The sequence below is a fragment of the Lepisosteus oculatus genome, chromosome 10 (assembly GCF_040954835.1).
Source record: "Lepisosteus oculatus isolate fLepOcu1 chromosome 10, fLepOcu1.hap2, whole genome shotgun sequence".
NCBI classification, from domain to species: domain Eukaryota; kingdom Metazoa; phylum Chordata; class Actinopteri; order Semionotiformes; family Lepisosteidae; genus Lepisosteus; species Lepisosteus oculatus.
The window spans coordinates 29,289,806-29,309,613 of NC_090705.1; the positions used below are offsets into that span (position 1 = coordinate 29,289,806).

General features: G+C 34.2%; 1 protein-coding gene across 7 annotated transcripts in view; it reads right to left on the minus strand.

Annotated features, from left to right (window-relative positions):
• Window positions 1-19,808, minus strand: part of tbc1d5 (TBC1 domain family, member 5) — a 212,981-nt gene that overhangs the window by 23,846 nt on the left and 169,327 nt on the right. For all 7 annotated transcript variants that reach the window (XM_015357494.2, XM_015357495.2, XM_069195066.1 and 4 more), the window contains 4 exons: window positions 11,701-11,786; window positions 8,196-8,455; window positions 7,201-7,263; window positions 570-730 (listed from right to left, as the gene is read on the minus strand). In XM_015357494.2, the coding sequence (XP_015212980.2) occupies window positions 570-730; window positions 7,201-7,263; window positions 8,196-8,455; window positions 11,701-11,786 (570 nt within the window). The remainder of the gene's footprint in view (window positions 1-569; window positions 731-7,200; window positions 7,264-8,195; window positions 8,456-11,700; window positions 11,787-19,808) is intronic.

Consider the following 19,808-nt stretch of genomic DNA (forward strand, 5'->3'; position numbering starts at 1 on the left):
ATCAGAAAAGACAGAATGAGGCTTTAGAAGGAAAGTCATGATTATTGTCCTCAAGTTTAAAGTTATTCATTTTATTATCTGGCTAATAAATGCTGAATTAACTGGAAAAATAATCATAATAACAATCACATGGCATGTATCTAAATTTATAACTACTAACAATATTCAACTTCAGGAATATTGTGAAAACTTCTTTAATTTAAAAGTAATAAGTTATTTTAATACTTGGTAGTTGTTAAATAAAGGCCAAGAATAAATTAATGATAATATGTTTCTCCTACCCATATCTGTCTTGGAATTGTACATACTGTAGTAATTTTCTCAGCACACAAACTAAGAGGTAAAACTGTTACGTTAACACCATAAACAGCTTCTTCTTCCATCACACATGTTTAGTACTATCCGAATACGAGTATTAATGAGACTTTCACTTAGTGCTATAAAATAGCTTTGCATTTAGTAAGACATTAATATTTCCAATCAACTATTAGCAGCCTAGAAAAAGGTCAAATGTTTTCTCTGGTCAGGAGTAGAGACAAGAAAAATACAGCACTTTTGATCCAACTTACAGAATCCTTTTTGCCCATGGTTTTGCTATGTGAGCGAGAACGGGAGATATTAAAGAAAGAATCCTTTTTTGTAGCTGACAAGGGAGGTGAAGCAGTATGGTCTCGTCCCCCAGGAAGACTCTCAATGCTTGGAGATGAGCTGACATTCTTGGAGCTTTGACCTTAAAGAGTGTAAAAACACACAAATTTACAAAGATGCTGAAGCATTGTGATAAACATTAAATCCTTTCCTATACTGTAGAAAGCTATTGGTTTTTTTCTCTCAATTTGCTTGTAACTGCTTTTTACACCCAAGTCATAGACTACTCTAAAGATTTATGAACACAACATTTAAGCTGTGGGAAAACAAAACTTTAACAAAGTGTTATATTGTACAAGATTCACCAAATCTTTCCTGAAGAAAAAGTAAAAAAAAGATAATTATTGGATCCTAATATTATGTCGATTAAGTTTCTGTATGAAATACATAAAATATTTGAAATTTTAAGACTACTATTCTGTGAGGAAAGAAGCAATAATATAATATGAATATATTAATTAATATAATTAATATAATAACGCATAAAAAGACAGTAAGAATGGCCATTACACTACATTCTTATTTTTTATTAATAATTTATTTTGACTTCTCCACAGGTTAAAATGATAGATTTTCCTTATGACTTATTTTGCTCCCATTTAAACAGCTATAAACTCAACCCTTAAACAATGTTGCCCCATTATGTTGAATTGCATATTATGTACAGTATACACATTTTTTAAAGTCAATATTTTTAATAACAACACAAATGCTCCAACTGAGCATTCTATGTGCAAAGGAAATGAAATGTCTGCAAAACTGCAAAGGAAATTTAGAACACTAAAATCTGTGAATCCATAAGTATTCACCCCCTAAGTGGTTGCAGCATCTTTTAGTTACTGCAGACTTCTCACAATTGGATGGTGCAATTTACTCCCATTCTAATTTGCAGATATGCTCAGGGTCTGTCAAGTTGTTTGGGAATCATTGATGGACAGCTGTTTTCAAGATTTGCCACAAACTCTCTATCTAATTCAAGTTAGGAACTGAATTTCTTATTTACAAATCTGCATACATGGCATACATAGTATTAGGAATTTGTTTTTTCACATACCCCAACTTGCTCTCCATGAGACACATAGATGAGAGAAAGTTGGGGTCAGAGCGCAGGGTCAGCCATTTATATGGCGCCCCTGGAGCAGTTGCGGTTAAGGGCCTTGTTTGGGAGCCCAGTGGAGTAGGATTCCTCTGACTGCCATGGAATACGAACCGCCAACCTTCCATCAACAGGCGCAAATCCTTAGCCACAGAGCCACTGCACCGCCCCGACAGTCCTACTGTATGATTAGTGAGGTGTTTTCTACTTGGTTGATATGTGTTATCACGTTTATTTCCAAATCCATGACTAAAACAATCTACAGTTCCTAGCTCCGTTTTTTGCCTTTTCTACAAAATGAACTTCATGAGGGTAAAAAATGGCAAAATGATTTGCTCAATTTTGGCAAATGTGGGTACAGCATTATTAACCCCTCTACTGACAGCTCTTGTGCAGAGCAAGTTGTTATGACCATGTGGGTGTGTGAATCACAATACAGTCACCTACGTGACCCTGTATTGGATAAAGCAATTAGAAAATGGATAGATGGATCTCATGAGACACTCTCTGTGTTCTGTCCTGCAGTGAAAGATTCCATGAGGTCAGTGATCTCCCAGACCAGGTACTGGCTAGGCTCACACCTGCTTAGCTTCAGTAGGTTGCCAGTTATGAGCTGCAGGGTAATAGAGCTGCTTGCTTACTCTCTGGAGGTCAAATGACTTGTATAGCAAGTTTTCTTTAATCCCCCTATGGCAGTATTTGGCCATAATATGGCCAGCAGCTATATCACCTTGCAACTCAGAACTGGCAACCCACTGAAGCTAAGCAGGTGTGAGTCAGGTTAGTACCTGAATGGGAGACCTCATTCACTAAGGTTGCTGTTGGAAGAGGTGTTAGTGGGGCCAGCAGGGGGCGCTCACCCCGCGGCCCATGTGGGTTTTAATGCCTCAGTATAGTGATGGGGATACTATACTGTAAAAAGGTGCCGTTCTTCGGATGAGACGTAAAACCGAAGTCCTGACTCTCTGTGGTCATTAAAAATCCCAGGGCATTTCTTGAAAAGAGTTGGGGTGTAACCCCGGTGTCCTGGCCAAATTTCTCATTGTCCCTTACCAATCATGGCCTCCTAATAATCCCCATCTGTAAATTGGCTACTCTGTTCTCCTCCCCACTGATAGCTGATGTGTGGTGAGTGTTCTGGCACACTATGGCTGCCGTTGCATCATCCAGGTGGAAGCTGCACATTGGTTGTGGTGGAGGGGAGTCCCCATTACCTGTAAAGCCCTTTGAGTGGAGTGTTATATTATATAAGCGTTATATTAGTATAAGCAATTATATTTATTATTATTATTTACACATTTGCTACACTGAGAAGAAGTTAAATCTGAAAGATTTTACACTATCTATTTTGAATGCAATATAAACCATGAAAGTGAGAGAACTACTATTGAGCTATCCATGGCCTCACCTCTCCTTAGATACTGTTCCTAACTTAGTCGAGCTTTGACCAAGACACTATAGAATGCAACAGAAAAACTGAACAAAGCCTCAATCCCAGCCTTTATCTAGTAATCCGTCATAAATCCTTAAATGTATTAGATTGGTTGTTGTTACTTGACTAGACTGTTAATTGGAAGAATTTATCAACAGGTTTTTCTTATCTAAAATGCTGAATGCTGCTTCTGCTAAACCTCTACTAAAATGAGTTAATTTATTAGAGATGAGGCCACAAGCATTCAAGGAAAAATTTTGGTGCAGGACTCAAATTCATAGTCCTTAAATGTTACCAAGATAAAACAGTTTTGTTAAGAATAACGGGCTAAAATTCAAAACAGATGCAGAAAACGATAAAAAGCAACAGGAAATATTTAGTTTAAGGAATTTATTTCATGTAGTATTAACAATGTACTCCATTTGTGCTGTGGAAAGAAGCGTTTGTGCTGGTTTGGTTTCTGTGATGAAGTACCTTTTTTCCAACTCCACTACAGCAGTAATCTGTATTGTTTTTTACTGTACTGTTCATTTGATCTTATACTGTGTGCGGTTTCTAAAAAAAAAACAAAACAAAAAAGGGTGGAGTGGTGGCACTGTGGCTAAGGATCTGTGCCTGTGGCTGGAAGGTTGCCAATTCAAATCCCGTGGCAGAGGAATCCTACTCCATTGAGCCCCTGAGCAAGGCCCTTAACCCCAACTGCTCCAGGAGCGCTGTACAATGGCTGACCCTGCGCTCTGACTCCAAGCTTCTCTCCCTGTCTGTGTGTCTGTGTCTCATGGAGAGCAAGCTGGGGTATGCGAAAAAGATGAATTCCTAATGCAAGAAATTGTATATGGCCAATAATGTGATCTTATCTTATACTGAATGGTTTTAAAGCCACTACAGTGGCACAATGCACAATGCAGTATTTTCTGATCGAAGTACAGTATAAAAGAAAATTCTGCTTTCTAATTACTTTTTACTTAAATTAGAATTAAGAAAGTATAGATTATTTTAATGCATATGTAAACCTGAAAAAAATGTTGCGTTCACAACAGAGTACAACAATAAAGTATTTTATTGAGTAATCTTAGTTTTTTTAAACAGCATATCTTTTATTTTTAATATTAATTTAATATTTAACATACTGTGATACATAAATGTCAATATTTTATACATATTAAATTTAATTAATGTAGAAGGGTTATTCCTATTGAACTAGGCACTGATTGGGATTCAAACCCAGGTGTTTCATATGACAGCCCAGAATTCTACCACTGAGTCACTGTCTCACACTGAAGTGGTTACAGTATGCAACTGTAAATCATTCTCTGAGTCATTCAAAACTACTGACTTCTTTTTTAAGGTATTTGCTTTAATTTTTAAAAGACACTATATATAATAGATTTTTAAATCGATACTTAAACTAATGTTTTGTCATTACTATTTATAAACAAATACTAATAATTCCGTATACTATATTCAATTAAATAAATCACTATTAGTGTTACTGTGCAGTAAGCCTAGCTCAGGAAAGCAATAATGGGTTAAAACACATTTAATTTTTATCATGAAAATAATATTTAATAATACGATAAAATCATGTTTATTGTACATTATGTTACACATACATGTTCACTGCACCACCTGGCAGTTTTACAAAGTAGTGTGGTCCTGCATCAGATTATTTGAAAAAATACAAAAACAAAAGGTTTTGGGTGTTACCATGCTGTATAATACATCATGTTTCTTTGCTGTATGGTGCATTATGCTGCATCTGTATATAGGATGTAGTTGGCAGTAATACAAGCTTTCTTCATTTGACAAAGCTCTGCCATATAAAACAAGTAGGTTTCAAAGACCCAAAATGTAATTTGCATACAGTATGACAACAAGCACAAAATGTAGCAGACATAATTACGGCAGTCTCTAGAAGCAACAGCCATTTCAAGAAGCTTAACCTTGGGCTGATACTTGTACCAGGAACACAGAAGCTTTGTGTCAACAGTTGAGAATATCACAATTGTAGGGGATATGATGAAGGGGTAATTTTGATATGGTAGGGCTCTGCTCAGACATGCTGGTAAGCCATTACATCAAACTGCATATGTTGGCTTTCTACATTGTAATGCTTCTGGCAAATCATATCAGGGCACTTCACGTTATAAACCTTGTACCAACAGGACAACCACAATAGCTTTCAAAAATAGTTATTCGTGCAGAATTTACTCCTTGCACTAAATATTTAACTGTTGCTGAAAGTGTTAACTTTCAATACATCAGAATGAATGTAACAAAGTTCAAATACAATTGTAAGGAACAATGGAAAACTCATATACAATATGTCTCCAATGATGAAAACATTATATTATTACACTAAAAGTATTTGTAAAGAAAATTCTGTTCAGATATTCCTGAAAAACCCTGAAAAATTAGACAAAGGCTTAACATTGTACTCTCTCTTCAGATTTAATCTTCAGAATCACCTTTAAATATAACCTTGGAATCTAGGAAAAAGAACTCCTAGAAAGATCTAGGAATTAAGGCTGAGTGATATTTTGTTTTATCTAAACGTAAAGTAAACGTAATATTAATTAGAAATTTAAAACTATAATGAACTGATCTACAGTACCTGCACAAAATCATCTAATCAGAAAAGACACATTTTGAAAAGACAAATTCATGTTTGGCTGTTTAGTTTTCAACTGCTATGGGCTTTATCATTTAAAGTATCACCATTAAAAACATCATAAAATATCTTCATTTTATCTTAAGGTAGGTGTATGCCAGTGCTAAACAGAGCCAGTGACTAGAATTACTTATTTAATTCATAGATTGGACTATTCTCTAACACAGTGAGTGCATAATTGAACAGTTTGTATTTTGTCAAGTAATGTCCCTGAACACACAGCAGATGACACTCACTATCAGTGCCAAGCTGAGGCTGACATAAATCACATTTCCTGTAATGAAATCAAGAGACCCATCTAGAAAGATCCCACTGATATGAATAATCTATATCCAAGGTAGTCCACTCTTTTATAAGGATAAACAGAACAGATCTCAATTCTTGCTTTGACTGATCAAATTCAGGTAACATCTCCAATCAATTGCCACCCATGTCAACAATTTTTTGAAAGAACAAGCCAAAACAAAGAATAATACAAGTGTTTACCTGATGTTCTTTCTGAATGTCATTTTTGGGTAATCAAGGAATATCCTCTGCATGTCCTATTAGATTTAAATACTTTAGGTAGATTAAGGACAGAATAGTAGTTGTTTACAGCCCTGACTCGGACAAGATACAAAAAAATCATAGTGACAAAGGAAGACACATTATTTTCAAGGAGAACACTTCAAAAATCAGTGTTTTTTAGATTAACTGACTATTTAAATACTTCAGTCAATCTAGTTGTTCAGGATCTAGTGAGTCACTCATGATTTGGAGACCTTAAGATAATGTGTAACTTTGGAATATTACTCATCATTAGATTACAGGTTAGTGTCTGCCATCCCCTTTCTGACAATCTGACAAGTCCATGGCAGTGCAGAATGCGATTCATGAAGAATTTGGAAAAGATGGTTGCTTCTAAAAGCAAGAAAGCGAGCACACATACTGTAGATGAACCAGCCTTATTCTTTACTACTTTTGCTATGTTTCCAACATTAACAAAACATTAGACCGCCACATTATTGATCATCTTAATTATAGAACAGATTTATCCAATAACGGAACTTCATAGGAACATTAAATTCTTTTTTTCTGTATAGCATTTTTTCCACACATGCCTCCAAGGATTTTATCTATGAAGATTACTGGCCATTCCAAGAAAACAGAGAACAGTTTTTACATTTTCTTAGTCTAAAGCGTTGACTATTCAAAGCACCTTATACAATACCACCCTCTGGTGGATTCAGTCTGGGTCTGCATGGATTTGACATAATGAAATGAGATAGTGAAGTTACAACCAACACAATGCATGAACAAACAAATGGCAGTGCTGCGGTCAGGGAAGGCCAAGAGTTGCCATGGCAGCTTTACCTTGGATGTCAGTTACAGTCTGGACAGGAATAGAGACCTGAGCACCGCCACCTGTAACTACATCTAACAAACAAAAGAAACTTGTTTTTAATAGGAAAAAGAAGGAAAAAAAAAGAATTACTAGCCTTTTCTTTCCCAATATACCAGTTTTACTGTATACTTTTTTTAAAAATGTAAATCCCACAAACAAGGGTTTTGGTCCTAGGTGATGTCTTACTTCATAAATGTAAACAATATAGTTTCATTTGTTTTGACTGACATTAAGAAGGGCATTAGGTCATCATCATTGTAACTGTATAGTGTCAACGTCGTAAATGTGCTTTAAATATTCAGTTGGCTATTCATATTTAATTTCTATTAAATTAATATATTTAATAACCTGGTCATTAAAGGGTGAGTGGATATTGTACAATGTAATGATGTACATTTTGGTGTGTATATTGAACATTTGCTACAAAAAGGAACTGAAATAATCTTCTAGGTTGGAGTATCCATTAAATTCTAAGGCTACAAAAAAACTATTGTTTAAATTTCAATATACCACCACCAGAAAAGTATTTCTAAGAGCCGTATTGCTTTGATTGCAATCCTCCTTTTTGTCTCCAGCATAAGATTAAGCAAGCATAAAAAATGTCTAAACTATCTAAACGATAGCTTTCAAAGAGAACTTCTTTCTATGTGTTGTCTTTTTGAGGTCATATAAAATCATTAGAAAGGTAGAGATTGTGTATCGATATCATTTAGTTTTAAAAATGAAAAAAAAACACTTGAAACTGCTTAAAGCATAATTCCCATAAAGAGAAGTAAATAATTGTAGAAGAAAAAAAATTGGCTTCAGTGTAGTGACAGAAAATGGATTGCAAGAAAATATTCATATTTCCACCAAAAATCAGGTCTTTTTAGTAAGAAATATGTTTTCTAAAAGATTAATTATGTGAACGTTTGGAATTAGTAATGCATTACTTCCACAGCTGTGCACTGACGTAGACACTCACCTTTGCTGAGATGCACGGGCATGCTTTCAGACTTCAGCAGCCTGTGGTGCTGAGCCTGTTGCTGTGGTTGTTGTTGGATTTGTGAGGATTCGACCATGGAACGAGTTACAGTCGGAGCTGCCACAGTGCTCACATCACTATTAATGGGAGAGACGGTGCTTGCGCTGACTGAGATGGCAGGGGCGATTAACTTCCGGCCAAAGCTCAACAGGCTGCTTGACACTTTGTTAATGTTGAGCGGAGCTGCTTTGGCACTAGCTCTATATAACACGAGGGGAGAAAACAAAGCAGGACATGTGTATAATCTTCAAAAATGTTTTAGACTTTTTTATGACACAACTCTTTACTCTTGAACATGAAAACAGCCTAATCATACATTATTTTGGATGGCACAATGGTGTAGCAGTTAGAGCTGCTGTCTCACAGCTCTTGTGTCCTCAAGGTCAGTTCTGTGTAGAACTTCCATGTTCCCCCTCTGGCCAAGTGGGCGTTTTCTGACATTCCTCCCACAGTCAAAAGACATGCTGGCTAGGTCTGACCGAGTGCGCTAAACTGTCTCCCAAGTGCATGATTCCTATTCCCATTAGCTGATATTAGCAGCTATGGCTGGAGCTGCTGTCTCCTGGCCACATGCGGCACATATGATAGACAATACTTGTAATAAACCGCTCAGCTAAGATACCATTCATCCATCATCACAGAATTGCTTACTCTTGGAAAGGGTCGCAGCAAACTGGATCCTTCTCCAGAAGCACAGGCTAAAAGGAGGAACTAAACCCTAGACAGTCTATTGCAGATTTTAGCTAGCCAGCATGTCTTTGATGAAAGGAAACTGGAGCTTCTAGAAGAAAACCCACATACATTTTTTGGCACTAAAATTTTATATCTCCATATATTAAATGTATCTTAATGTAACATTGAAAAAAACAAGTAACTAAGAACATTTTTCCATTTGAACACTGTACATGTGAATGAACCGATTACTAAAATAAAAATTGGCAACCAATATGAAAGAAAATTCTTTTTTCATCATTACTATAATTGCGATTTTTGATTAGTGCTGGTCTCTGTACAGATGCGACATGTGCAAATTAAGCTGGAACTGCCTACACTGGCAGCTTTCTGGTATATTTATATACATCAGTGGTGAAATTCATAGCTCTGTGGCAGGCAGAACTTCATTTAATATATGATGCACCTGAAACATGTAACTGCGGGAGGTACCTTCATACTGCTGCAGTTTTGCAACCATTCAGTTGGTATTGCTGGCAACAATCCAAACCCAGAGTGATTACAGATTTGGAACAAGATAAGAGCTGTGTCTGGAGTCAGACTTTTGCCACAAAGCAAACTACATAGGTGAGTACACGTAACAGGATACTGTGTTTTGTTGCTACTGCAGCCATCAACATTTACTTGATGAAGAAAAAAAAACTCCTTGGCTCCAAACTACCCCCGCACAGCAGTGCAAGTTTACAGGCGTTCATTAAGCAAGTGGGGTTGCATAACATGAATTATCAAAAATAAAAGAGTCAAGCTTTCATCTCCAAAGTGACACTGAGTTTAGATTTCATGAAGCCAGGAACTACATTAAAAAAATCTTATTTATTTACTTGCCACAACAGAGTTAAGAATGTAACTATTTATGCCTTACTAGCTATCAGATGTCAAGGTTAAGCTGAACAGACAAAAGTGATAATGAAGCACTGATTGAGTCAGTACAAATCACCAAAGAATGGTCACATTGCATATTCCCAAGGCAAAGAAATATGTAATTAAACTAAAATACTAAATTTTGAGGCACTGGAACAAAATACAAGGTGTTTCAAACAACATAACAATGCATGTAATATCACTAATATTACATGTAATAGCGTCAGAAGGTTATCTTTACTATAATAAAAGATATTTCATTGCCAGCAACTACTGCTGCACGCTGTATTGTTGTGCATTTGATAAATAAACTTTGATTTGATTTGAAACAGCATTGAGATCTTGTAAAAGCATGCCCATTAGCACTATAAATGTATATAATATTTCATATGAGGAGGAAGAGCAGGTGGATAAAACACTATTATACAATAATATACTATTATTCACAGACCCAAAACAGGAAAAACTTCTGTCTTTAATGGCACTGCACTTTATGTTTCCTTGATCATTTAATTAATAAAATACTAGATGTAGAATAACTTCAATGCTTCATTAAGGATTTTAACTTGTTTGAACATCAACTTTCTAAAAATAATTTTCCTGTGCAAACAACTGTTCTAACAGGTATCTGCGGGTATTTTCTTGGTCAGCCATCTATTACAAAACAAGTTGTGAATAAATAGGTACTTTTTAAGGAAGCATTTAAGCAAACACTCCCTGTAAAAACGCAAATTCAAATTTGGACGATAATTTTTCTAGTCATTTATCCTATCATTTACAGATGCGTCATCTTCATCTGAGAATGTCACTAGCTGTGCTGTTACCCTTAAACAATTGCACAAACAGCTCTGATTCTAAAAAAATTAATTTGTATATTTCAGTGCCTTTAAAAGTCAATGGAGATGCATTATCCCCTGCTGCCTTATATCTTTTAGGCACATGCTTTTACACAGCAAATGGCTGGAAGAAATAAGCTACTAAGTATCGAATGGGTTAGATGAACCTCCGAATGGCTTCCTTCCTTTTGGAACCATTCTCATGCTCTTACGTTCATAATACTGTACGTATCATCCACTTACGAACATCTTACTTAACGAACCATAGACCTAAGCAGTTTGAATTTGCAGTTCAAGATCTTTATATCATGTTTGAGGATTTTGGCACATGAATTCATGGTGCTATTTCATACACACAAAATCAAAAAAGTAAAAAAAAATATTTAAATGCACCATAAACTTTTAAATCCACAAAATGCTCTCAAGATCTAAAAGAAATGCAATATACATTAAATAAAAACTAGTTACAGTCAATGGAATTTCAATGTGCTGAAAACATGATCAGAAATGTTGCTGTATTACAACCCACAATGCTGTGCTCATTCACTGTCTTTAAATCTCTTTAAACACTAAATGTAACTTTCTTTGCTCAAAGACATCAATAGTTCATGTTTGCTCTTCCTCTTCATACAACCCTAAGAAATGAGACCCTAAGAAAGTACAATCACCTGTTTTGATTGGGGGAAATTTATGCTTGTTCACACTACAAGGCCCTTCCAACATGCTCAGCAAAGTTTTCAAGTGCAGCAGGGTTATTTTCACCTGTTTCACAGTTAATTTAATTTACTTTGTGTCACATTCACATCTCTCGGGTTTACTAAACACTATGAGAACATGCATGCTGGTGTAAACTGTATAATGCAGGAATTCTACACAAACACTCACCTCTCTGACAATTACCAAGCCAGTGCATGTGAGTTTTTAACACAAATATTTCTCATAAACTGTAAAGCAGGGACATACGTTTAAGTAAGGTACACAGCATACAAACTGTACTGTATATGATTAAAACTTACCGAGTCTTGCTCATTAGGTCTGCTCCACGAGTCTTGTAATAGTCTAGATTCTGTTGAAACTGGTAGTTCACCGGTCTTGGGTTGTTCTGGAACGGCAAAGTTTAATTTTAAACTTTAACAAAATTCATAATTACACGATATTCAACTGAAAACAAATTCAAATTCAAAATACAGAAACCACTACTACAGGACTACATACTGTACATTCTGACTGCAAGGGCTGCTTCTATATTTTTATTTTCTTATTTATTCTTCTTCTATTTTTTTTTCTGCATTTGATTGTGTCTCGCCATACCAAAGGTGAAACTAATGAGGCACAAACAACTGGGAAAAAATAATTTTTCCAAGTTGTATGTGAGGACCAAAGCAAGAGTGGAGAAGCAAAATAGTGACGTGTCACACTAAAAGCCCACTGACTGATCAAGCATTGTGATTTGTAGTCTCAGCTGATGTTCAGTCTCTAATCATGTTCTCAGATTCAGGAATCTTTATAGAAATCTGTTATTTGTATTTCTAAGGATGCAAAGTTTCTTTTATCAATAGACATAGACATCTAGTAATCTAGTAATAACAACAGAGAAAATGCAGACATTTTGTACTTACGTTACAGTTTAAAAAATGAAAACAGCATATGCATGTAATAAAATGGCACATGGCATTTAAACATGTGAGTATATTCAGAATATTCATTCCACTAGATGGCAGATTTAACACAGAAAATATCAAGTAAATAATTTTCTACACTGATTAAATCCAATTTAGATCTGTAGTCTAATTATGGGAGAGCCATAAGGGACCGGCTGGTAGAAAAAAAAAAAAACTTAAAAATTTACCAACCCTTATTTTGCCTATATACTGTAGGAGCAAATACATTAAAACAAATGAATGATTAATAACAAAAACCCACCCTAAAATGTATTAAAAAGACTTATAAGGAAAATACTTTGATTATCAGGGGTACCCATCAGTTCGTACTTCAATGTAGGAGTACCTCTCAATGTAGTTTCGGAGACTGCTTCTTTGTCTTTCTGTATGACGCTTAATACAATCAGTGGATAACAACATTAAGATGGAAGACAACATCTAGGTAACTTCGTTTATAATTAAAAACAGATGTGTCCATTTAATATTTTAAATACAGTGAAAGACAGATTCATCCTTGAAGAAATGTACTCATTAAAATTAGAAGGCTGATAAAACGGTGGAGCTAATAAAAAAGACATGGTTTCATTATAACTTATTAAAAGAAACAATGCAATGTAATAATTGCCTGCTGTCTATAATCTTGGAATAAAAAAGACTAATTTTATAAGAATGAATTCTTTGGGCAACATTTAGCATTTTATTTATTTATCCAAGCAATAATTAGATGCACTAGACTTGACATGATGTTGAAAGGTATGGGTTAATACTAAATATTTTTGTTTTACTTTGTGGTAAAATTTTGGTTAATTTTTTAAACATTTATTAGAGACAATAGAGATTCTAAGTATAACTGGACAACCTCAGCACTTGGGCTGAAGCAATACCTAATCTGAATTACAATTTTCCAACGTTCATTATATCACAAATAATTGATATATCTGTACCTGGTAGTGCTATACCTAGCAGAATATTTTTGCTACAATTACAACAATTGTTTTTAATGTAAATAGAGAAGTAAATAAAATAGTGAAGATAGTGAAGATCTTTTTTCCTTAATAAAAAGGTGTGGGATGTTTATCAAGCAGCATGTGGATAATGCATATAATGTTGAATTATGAACAGGACAAGAATGGGGAATACAAAACAGCATTTTTATGATTGCAACAAACAGCGATAGCATATTTACTAAAGTGCTTTATTTTAGTACATGACGTAAGTCTGAAAGGATTTTCAACCTGTCATGAAAAATATACTGTCTTGGCATTCAATACTGTGTCAGCTGACACACCACAGAAGCGGCTCTTTTAACAATCTTGGAGAATTCCAACCCACAGCAGGGGTCCCAAAAGCTAGTTTCCATGTATGACTAAAGATTTACTAAGGATTTCATTCACTTGAGATGCTTCTCATATGAAAATCTCAAGTGACTGATACAGTCAGATTTGTTCTGTTTAATAATTAACATTATTTCTTTTTCTTGTTGTGTGGCTGATAAAGATGGGTTTGGACATGATAGTGTAGTTGGTATCACAACTGTCACATTTAATAAGTTATCTGCTTTGGCTATTTTAACTACAAAAACTTGATTTTAATGGAAAACTAAGAATAAACAACCTACAGAGTCTTACTGGATTATCAGCAATGGCCAAATAATTTTGGGATATTGATAACATTATTTGCATATAACTACTTCAAGTGACTTACACAGTAGATAAAAGCAAACTTCTGATGAGAACTAAATGCCATAATAAAACCAGTGGCTGAGCTATGGTTTTCAGAGAACAAACAACAATTTCAAAAAAACAATTCAGCATTCTCCAAGCATTATACATAAACTATATAATCTAGATATATTATACAAGCACTGTGGACACCTGGCAATTCATAGACAAAAAACGCTAAATTCTAGAAACTCCACTTTAGGACACTCTAAATTTCCATCACACATACAGTATAACACAGTTACATTAATATAATTTAAAATGTTTAGTGCATTATTAAGGCACCCCACCCAACTGCTACCCCCCTGGTTGATACACAAATTGTTTCTAGCAAAAAACAGCAGAATATAGCAAATTACAACTGAAGTGTCATTCAAATCATCTAAAAAACACTCATTGCCACTTTTTAGGTTAGAGTACCTCAAAGTGTGTTGCTTGTTTTAATGCAGTCTAAACCACACAACTTGCAAAGGAGGTGTCTGCTACTCAACAGGCTTTCTAATGACTTGGTTTCTGGAATACAATAAACAAAGCTCAGAAGGGTAAACAATGCTGATAAAAGAAATCCGAAGTGTCTCCCTTGAGCAGAAAATAAGACTAATTCAACGAATATGTCAGAGCCTCTATACCCAGGGAAAGGTAACCATCATTAGAGGAGTGAATTGCTCAGCTGTTTATAAGCAGGAAGCTCAGGGGGAAGTCTTCAGAAGCCCAAAAGGAATAGCGTTTCAGGGTTACTCAAACATATGTTGCAGGTGTTTTAAATACACGACAGGTGGGCACAGCTCATCCACTGTAAAGAGTGTTGTGTTGTTTAATCTGTGCCAAATATACTTAATGCCACCAAGTAGGGAGAAACATACGCAGAGTAGCTGCCAAGCTCAACACTTGGCAAAATAATTAGTAGCCAGGGCAAACAGATTTCAGTTCAGAATTAAGAAATATGCTTATTTAGAAAAAAATTTTTTTTTTGTAAAATGTAATACATAATTCTCACATACACCCTTATTTTAACATTTGATTTCCTTATTGCAATATTGTACATTTCACAAATTAATACATTTACAATAGTTACCAACACAGCACTTCAAAACTACTCAGCATCTAATTAATATTGAGATATGTTTGGTGTTATTTCTCCTCTGAAATGCATGAAAGAAGTTTGCATCATAGATCCCTTGAAAGGGCAACCACAACTGGAGTTGCAATGCTATAATACATGACACAGTGGACTCAAAACAACAGCAGTTTGGCCACAGGGCTTGACTTCACTTCTCCAGAAAAGCAATAATGGTTCTAATTAAATTTAAACTGGACTACTGAAGCTAAAATAACACAATTTCATTTTCATTTGTATTTTGTACTTATTTTTATAAATTCCATGAATTGTAAAAGTAATCATCTACAGCCAATTAGTGTACAGTACATGAATTTACTTTTTTCCCTGATTTGAAATGCAGAATATCAAGCATGTATTTTTGTTTAGCAAAATAACATTCAAAACAGAACTACAGCTGTTGTCAAATTAATGTGCATGGTTGTAAGCCCAAAAGAACAACAAATGTCTGGTTAGATATGAGATATGTGGTTAGATATCTCATCAGATGCACTCAAAATCCGTTACAAAAGAAGATCCGAACACGACTTCAAACTCCATTATACATCCGGTTTTGCTAATGCCTAACTCACTGGCTTTTGATGGATAACTGACAAATCATTGACATACACCTTGTATAAATCCTTGTCTTTTGGTCATAACAACATCTATGTTGTTGGGGTTTGTTTTTCTGATTATAGATCAAATGTTCAATGTACATACTGTACATCACATAATGTCCTTATGTTATGAGTAAAATTCCTATTTGCCCTTAGTATTTTAGACATCTGACATGCCTTGTGTAAATGGAAATATATGATAAGACACTGCCACTCAAGTGGTTTGATTAATTAAAAATTAATTGACATATTAATGAAAATGCCACACTGCTGGAAAGGAATATCCCTTTTTCTGTCTGGGTGCTGTATGAATACAATGAAGCTCTTCAGGTGGAACTGCAATTTGAACCTTATTTCTTTAATGTTCATCAAATGTGCAACCATCAGAACCTTTTAACATCTTTTGAAAACATTTTTATAGTCATAACTGCATCAAAATACAGTTCCGATCCTAAGGTATATGTTTCCGTTGATATACTGAGAGTTTGTTTTTTATTTTTTGCACAATATATAAATTATTATTGCACTTATTGGATGCATTTACTGAGGTAAGGTAAAAATATGGATATTAAAAGCAATAATGGGGTAAAATCTTTTGGGATTGTCAAATTACTGCAACAGAGTAACTAAACTTGAACTCTTTCCAAAATTTTTCCTTAGCTGCTGATGCCAGACCCCAGAGGAATCATTACAGCACCACTCAGACTTGATTCTCAGGGAGTCAAGACAAGTCCTGAGAGATCTGCATCAACAGTCAACACACTAACAACACCTGCGACCTGAGAGTCTAATGATAAATATATTTATGAAATAACACTCAAATCTGCCAATTCTAATATTTATTTTGAAGATCCAGCGGCAAACATCTTTGGTAATTTTTCTGTTATTTTATATTTAAATATGCATAAATTATTTAATTATAAAATTATAAAATCAGAATGTTAGGAACAATTGGCTAGTCCCATGCACTGATAAAATTATGAGAAAAACGAATCTTATCATGAAAGTCTTTGACTATTAGAGAATCTGGAATATATGCCAAGAAAAGTGTCTGAATCATAAACTGACAAAATAAAGCAAAACTGAAGCTCTTTTGAATGTCTTCCTGCACATTAAACTCAATCCACAAAATAGCGATTCATCATTCTGAGCATAGTATTGTTAGATTAAATACTGTCTGACCATCTTAATTTTGTGATTTTTGAATATCTCCTGTATAATATTTTAAGGAATTCATCACTGACATTAAGATAACACAGATATGGAGTTTTTGTTTCCACATATAGTATTCATCCAGTCACTATTTTTTATAGAAAGTAGTATTTAAAAAATATATCCACAAAAATCCATTAAGTCCATTTTTCCATGAACTATAGAGATACAGACATCTAGAATGAGCAAGGTGTCAGTCAGTATACCGCAAATGGCACTGAGTTATTAAAAACGGCATCGTGTCATAGTGTCTCACAAGCTTGTAAACCGCAATTACAGCATATTCTTCTCTGTGCATAATTGCACATAAACAAATAGCTGTTTTGTAAACAACAGTGGTTTGAAAAAACAAAACCGTAGGACCTCAACAAAGAGATGTCCAGTCCCAAAACACAGAACCTCTATTTTATATGGCTTATTTTACTCAGCTAAAAGAAAACATGATGTTTGGTGTGTGATGTGTGAGGTAACACACAGATTCTGTTTTCCTGATGTTCTAATTTAGTGACACAGGACACAAGAGTGGGTGAAACAGCATGTTAAGGTGAACTAATTTATAGTTATTTACAAATGTCCAGAAGCTTCAGTCTAACATTACTGCACATTAAAAGCTAATTTAAAACAGAACAAATATATAATAATGTCTTTTCACCTTAAACATTCATGGACTTGTATTGGCAAGTGCCTCCTCCCCTACATTCTACATTTATATAAAGTTTCTTTGCAGTGTAATAGAAAATGAAACTGCCTACCAAATCAACCCAAAAGTAACCAACACTTGTAGTTTTTAATGTAGGTCGTGGCTAAAGTTCAAAGTCTGTGAACCACCATTTGTTAATGCTCCATTAGTATTGTTGAAAGAAGCTCTTGAGCTGCTTTTGTTCCTGAGATATAGTGCCTTATTTTTCGGGTAATCTCGGTGACGGTCTACAAAGAACTTAACTGTTAATAGCAAACCCAATACTAACACTAATAATAGTTAATAAAAAATACTTTAAAAAATATTTAACTGAATTGTTAACGTAATTAATAAATGTGAGGATAACAACGTCTGCAATTTGTTTTTTCAATCTGCCTGGGAGGGTGAGGTGGATGTTTTGCATTTGCATAACATTATTTTTTGTGTGTTTGTGAAGAGTAAACTTAAAATAAAATTAAATCGGTCTCCAATACCTTAATGTAACCAAATAACAACAGTTGCCACTCTAACCTTAAAAAGGGAAAATTAGGAAACACCTGTATTTTCTTAAAACAAATTTCATAATAGCATATCATAATATTTCCAAGCTGTGTCAATATTTTTTAAAACTGAAGAAGCAATCTTAGAAGTTTCTTAATGTATCATTTTTAAATACATATGCAATTAAAATGTTTAAACTTTCAACCTGTCTTTTGAGCTATGTGTTGTCAAGGTAAGGATGAGCAACTTGTGCTATTTTTTATGCAATGCTATTGTTTAAGAAACATTAAAAGTACCAAGAAATTGGATTTTATGTTGTGTTAGGGGTACTAAGTACTAATTTGACCTATGTAGTAAAACAAATGTGCAAAAGAACATTGAAAACACTGCATTAACACAAACAGACTTCAGTAATATTTGTAAATACTTAACTAAATAACATTTTGAAGAGAATTTCATATTGTTTTTGAATTGTAATGTTTTTACAATATTCAAGTTATAGAATATATTGTGACTATTAAAGTTCTTTTGGAATTTTAAACAGTTGAAAAGTTATTATATAGACATACAAGTTATAAAAAACTGGTAAACTGGTTCTCTTAACTACTCGTATGGCAAGATTCTCATGCTTCCTAGCTCTACACTATAGAGGTTCATCCTTGCAAAAAAGTTTGTGAGTTCTGCTTTTCACTGTAAAAAACAAGTGTTGTTTATTCTTTCAACCTATATGTTAATTTATTACAAATAATTAAATAAGATACTGTGTTAAAGTAATATTAATTTTGAAAAAGTCTAATAAATTGTATTCAATTATTCAAACCAATTACAATTTTTATTCAAATGGTGATTCCCCATTTATTTAGAATTGTTATTAGTACATTTGTTATTGATATTAATTTAATATTTAACATAGTATGATATTTAAAATTAACAAAAAAGTCAATATAATATACATATTCATATTATTTATCCAATTTTTAATTATTAGAATGTCAATGATTTTGACCAGACCACACAGTGTAATACTTTACATGTGAAGAAAGATATAAGAAGTGAAGGAATTAACTGAGTCTTTTCTGCATGAGGACTGGACTTCTAAGTAACAGGTTTAGAGTTGTGGCAGGAATGAGCTACGTTAGAAGCGGCAGAAAACGGCTATATAAACTGGAAGTTTTGTACCGGTACTTCAAACAATACTTTGGTTTTATTGTTCCTTGCATGTAATAAAACTTATCTGTTTAAACTTCATCTTGGGATCCAGAACGTATTTGTCTGTTACAACACATGATAGAACATGTTGTGTGTGTTTATTATAAACATGGGTCTTACCAGGAAATTCGCAATGCTTTGCCTGCAATTAACAGAATAATGATCAACATGAGAATGTTAAAACAAACTTTAACTCTGACATTTATTTAGCCATTAGTCCTATTCTGACACTGTAGATGTGGTATTACTCTTGCTACAGAAAAAGCAAACTACCTTCAGATCATATGGATACAAAGTAATGCATCTCAAGTGGATTCACAAAAGAATGGAAGTGACTCAAGAAACTACAGTATTAGACAAATTCTGCTTGTAATTAACGATCACAGGTTTGATCAACACCACCGGCATACAATTCAATGGAGAAT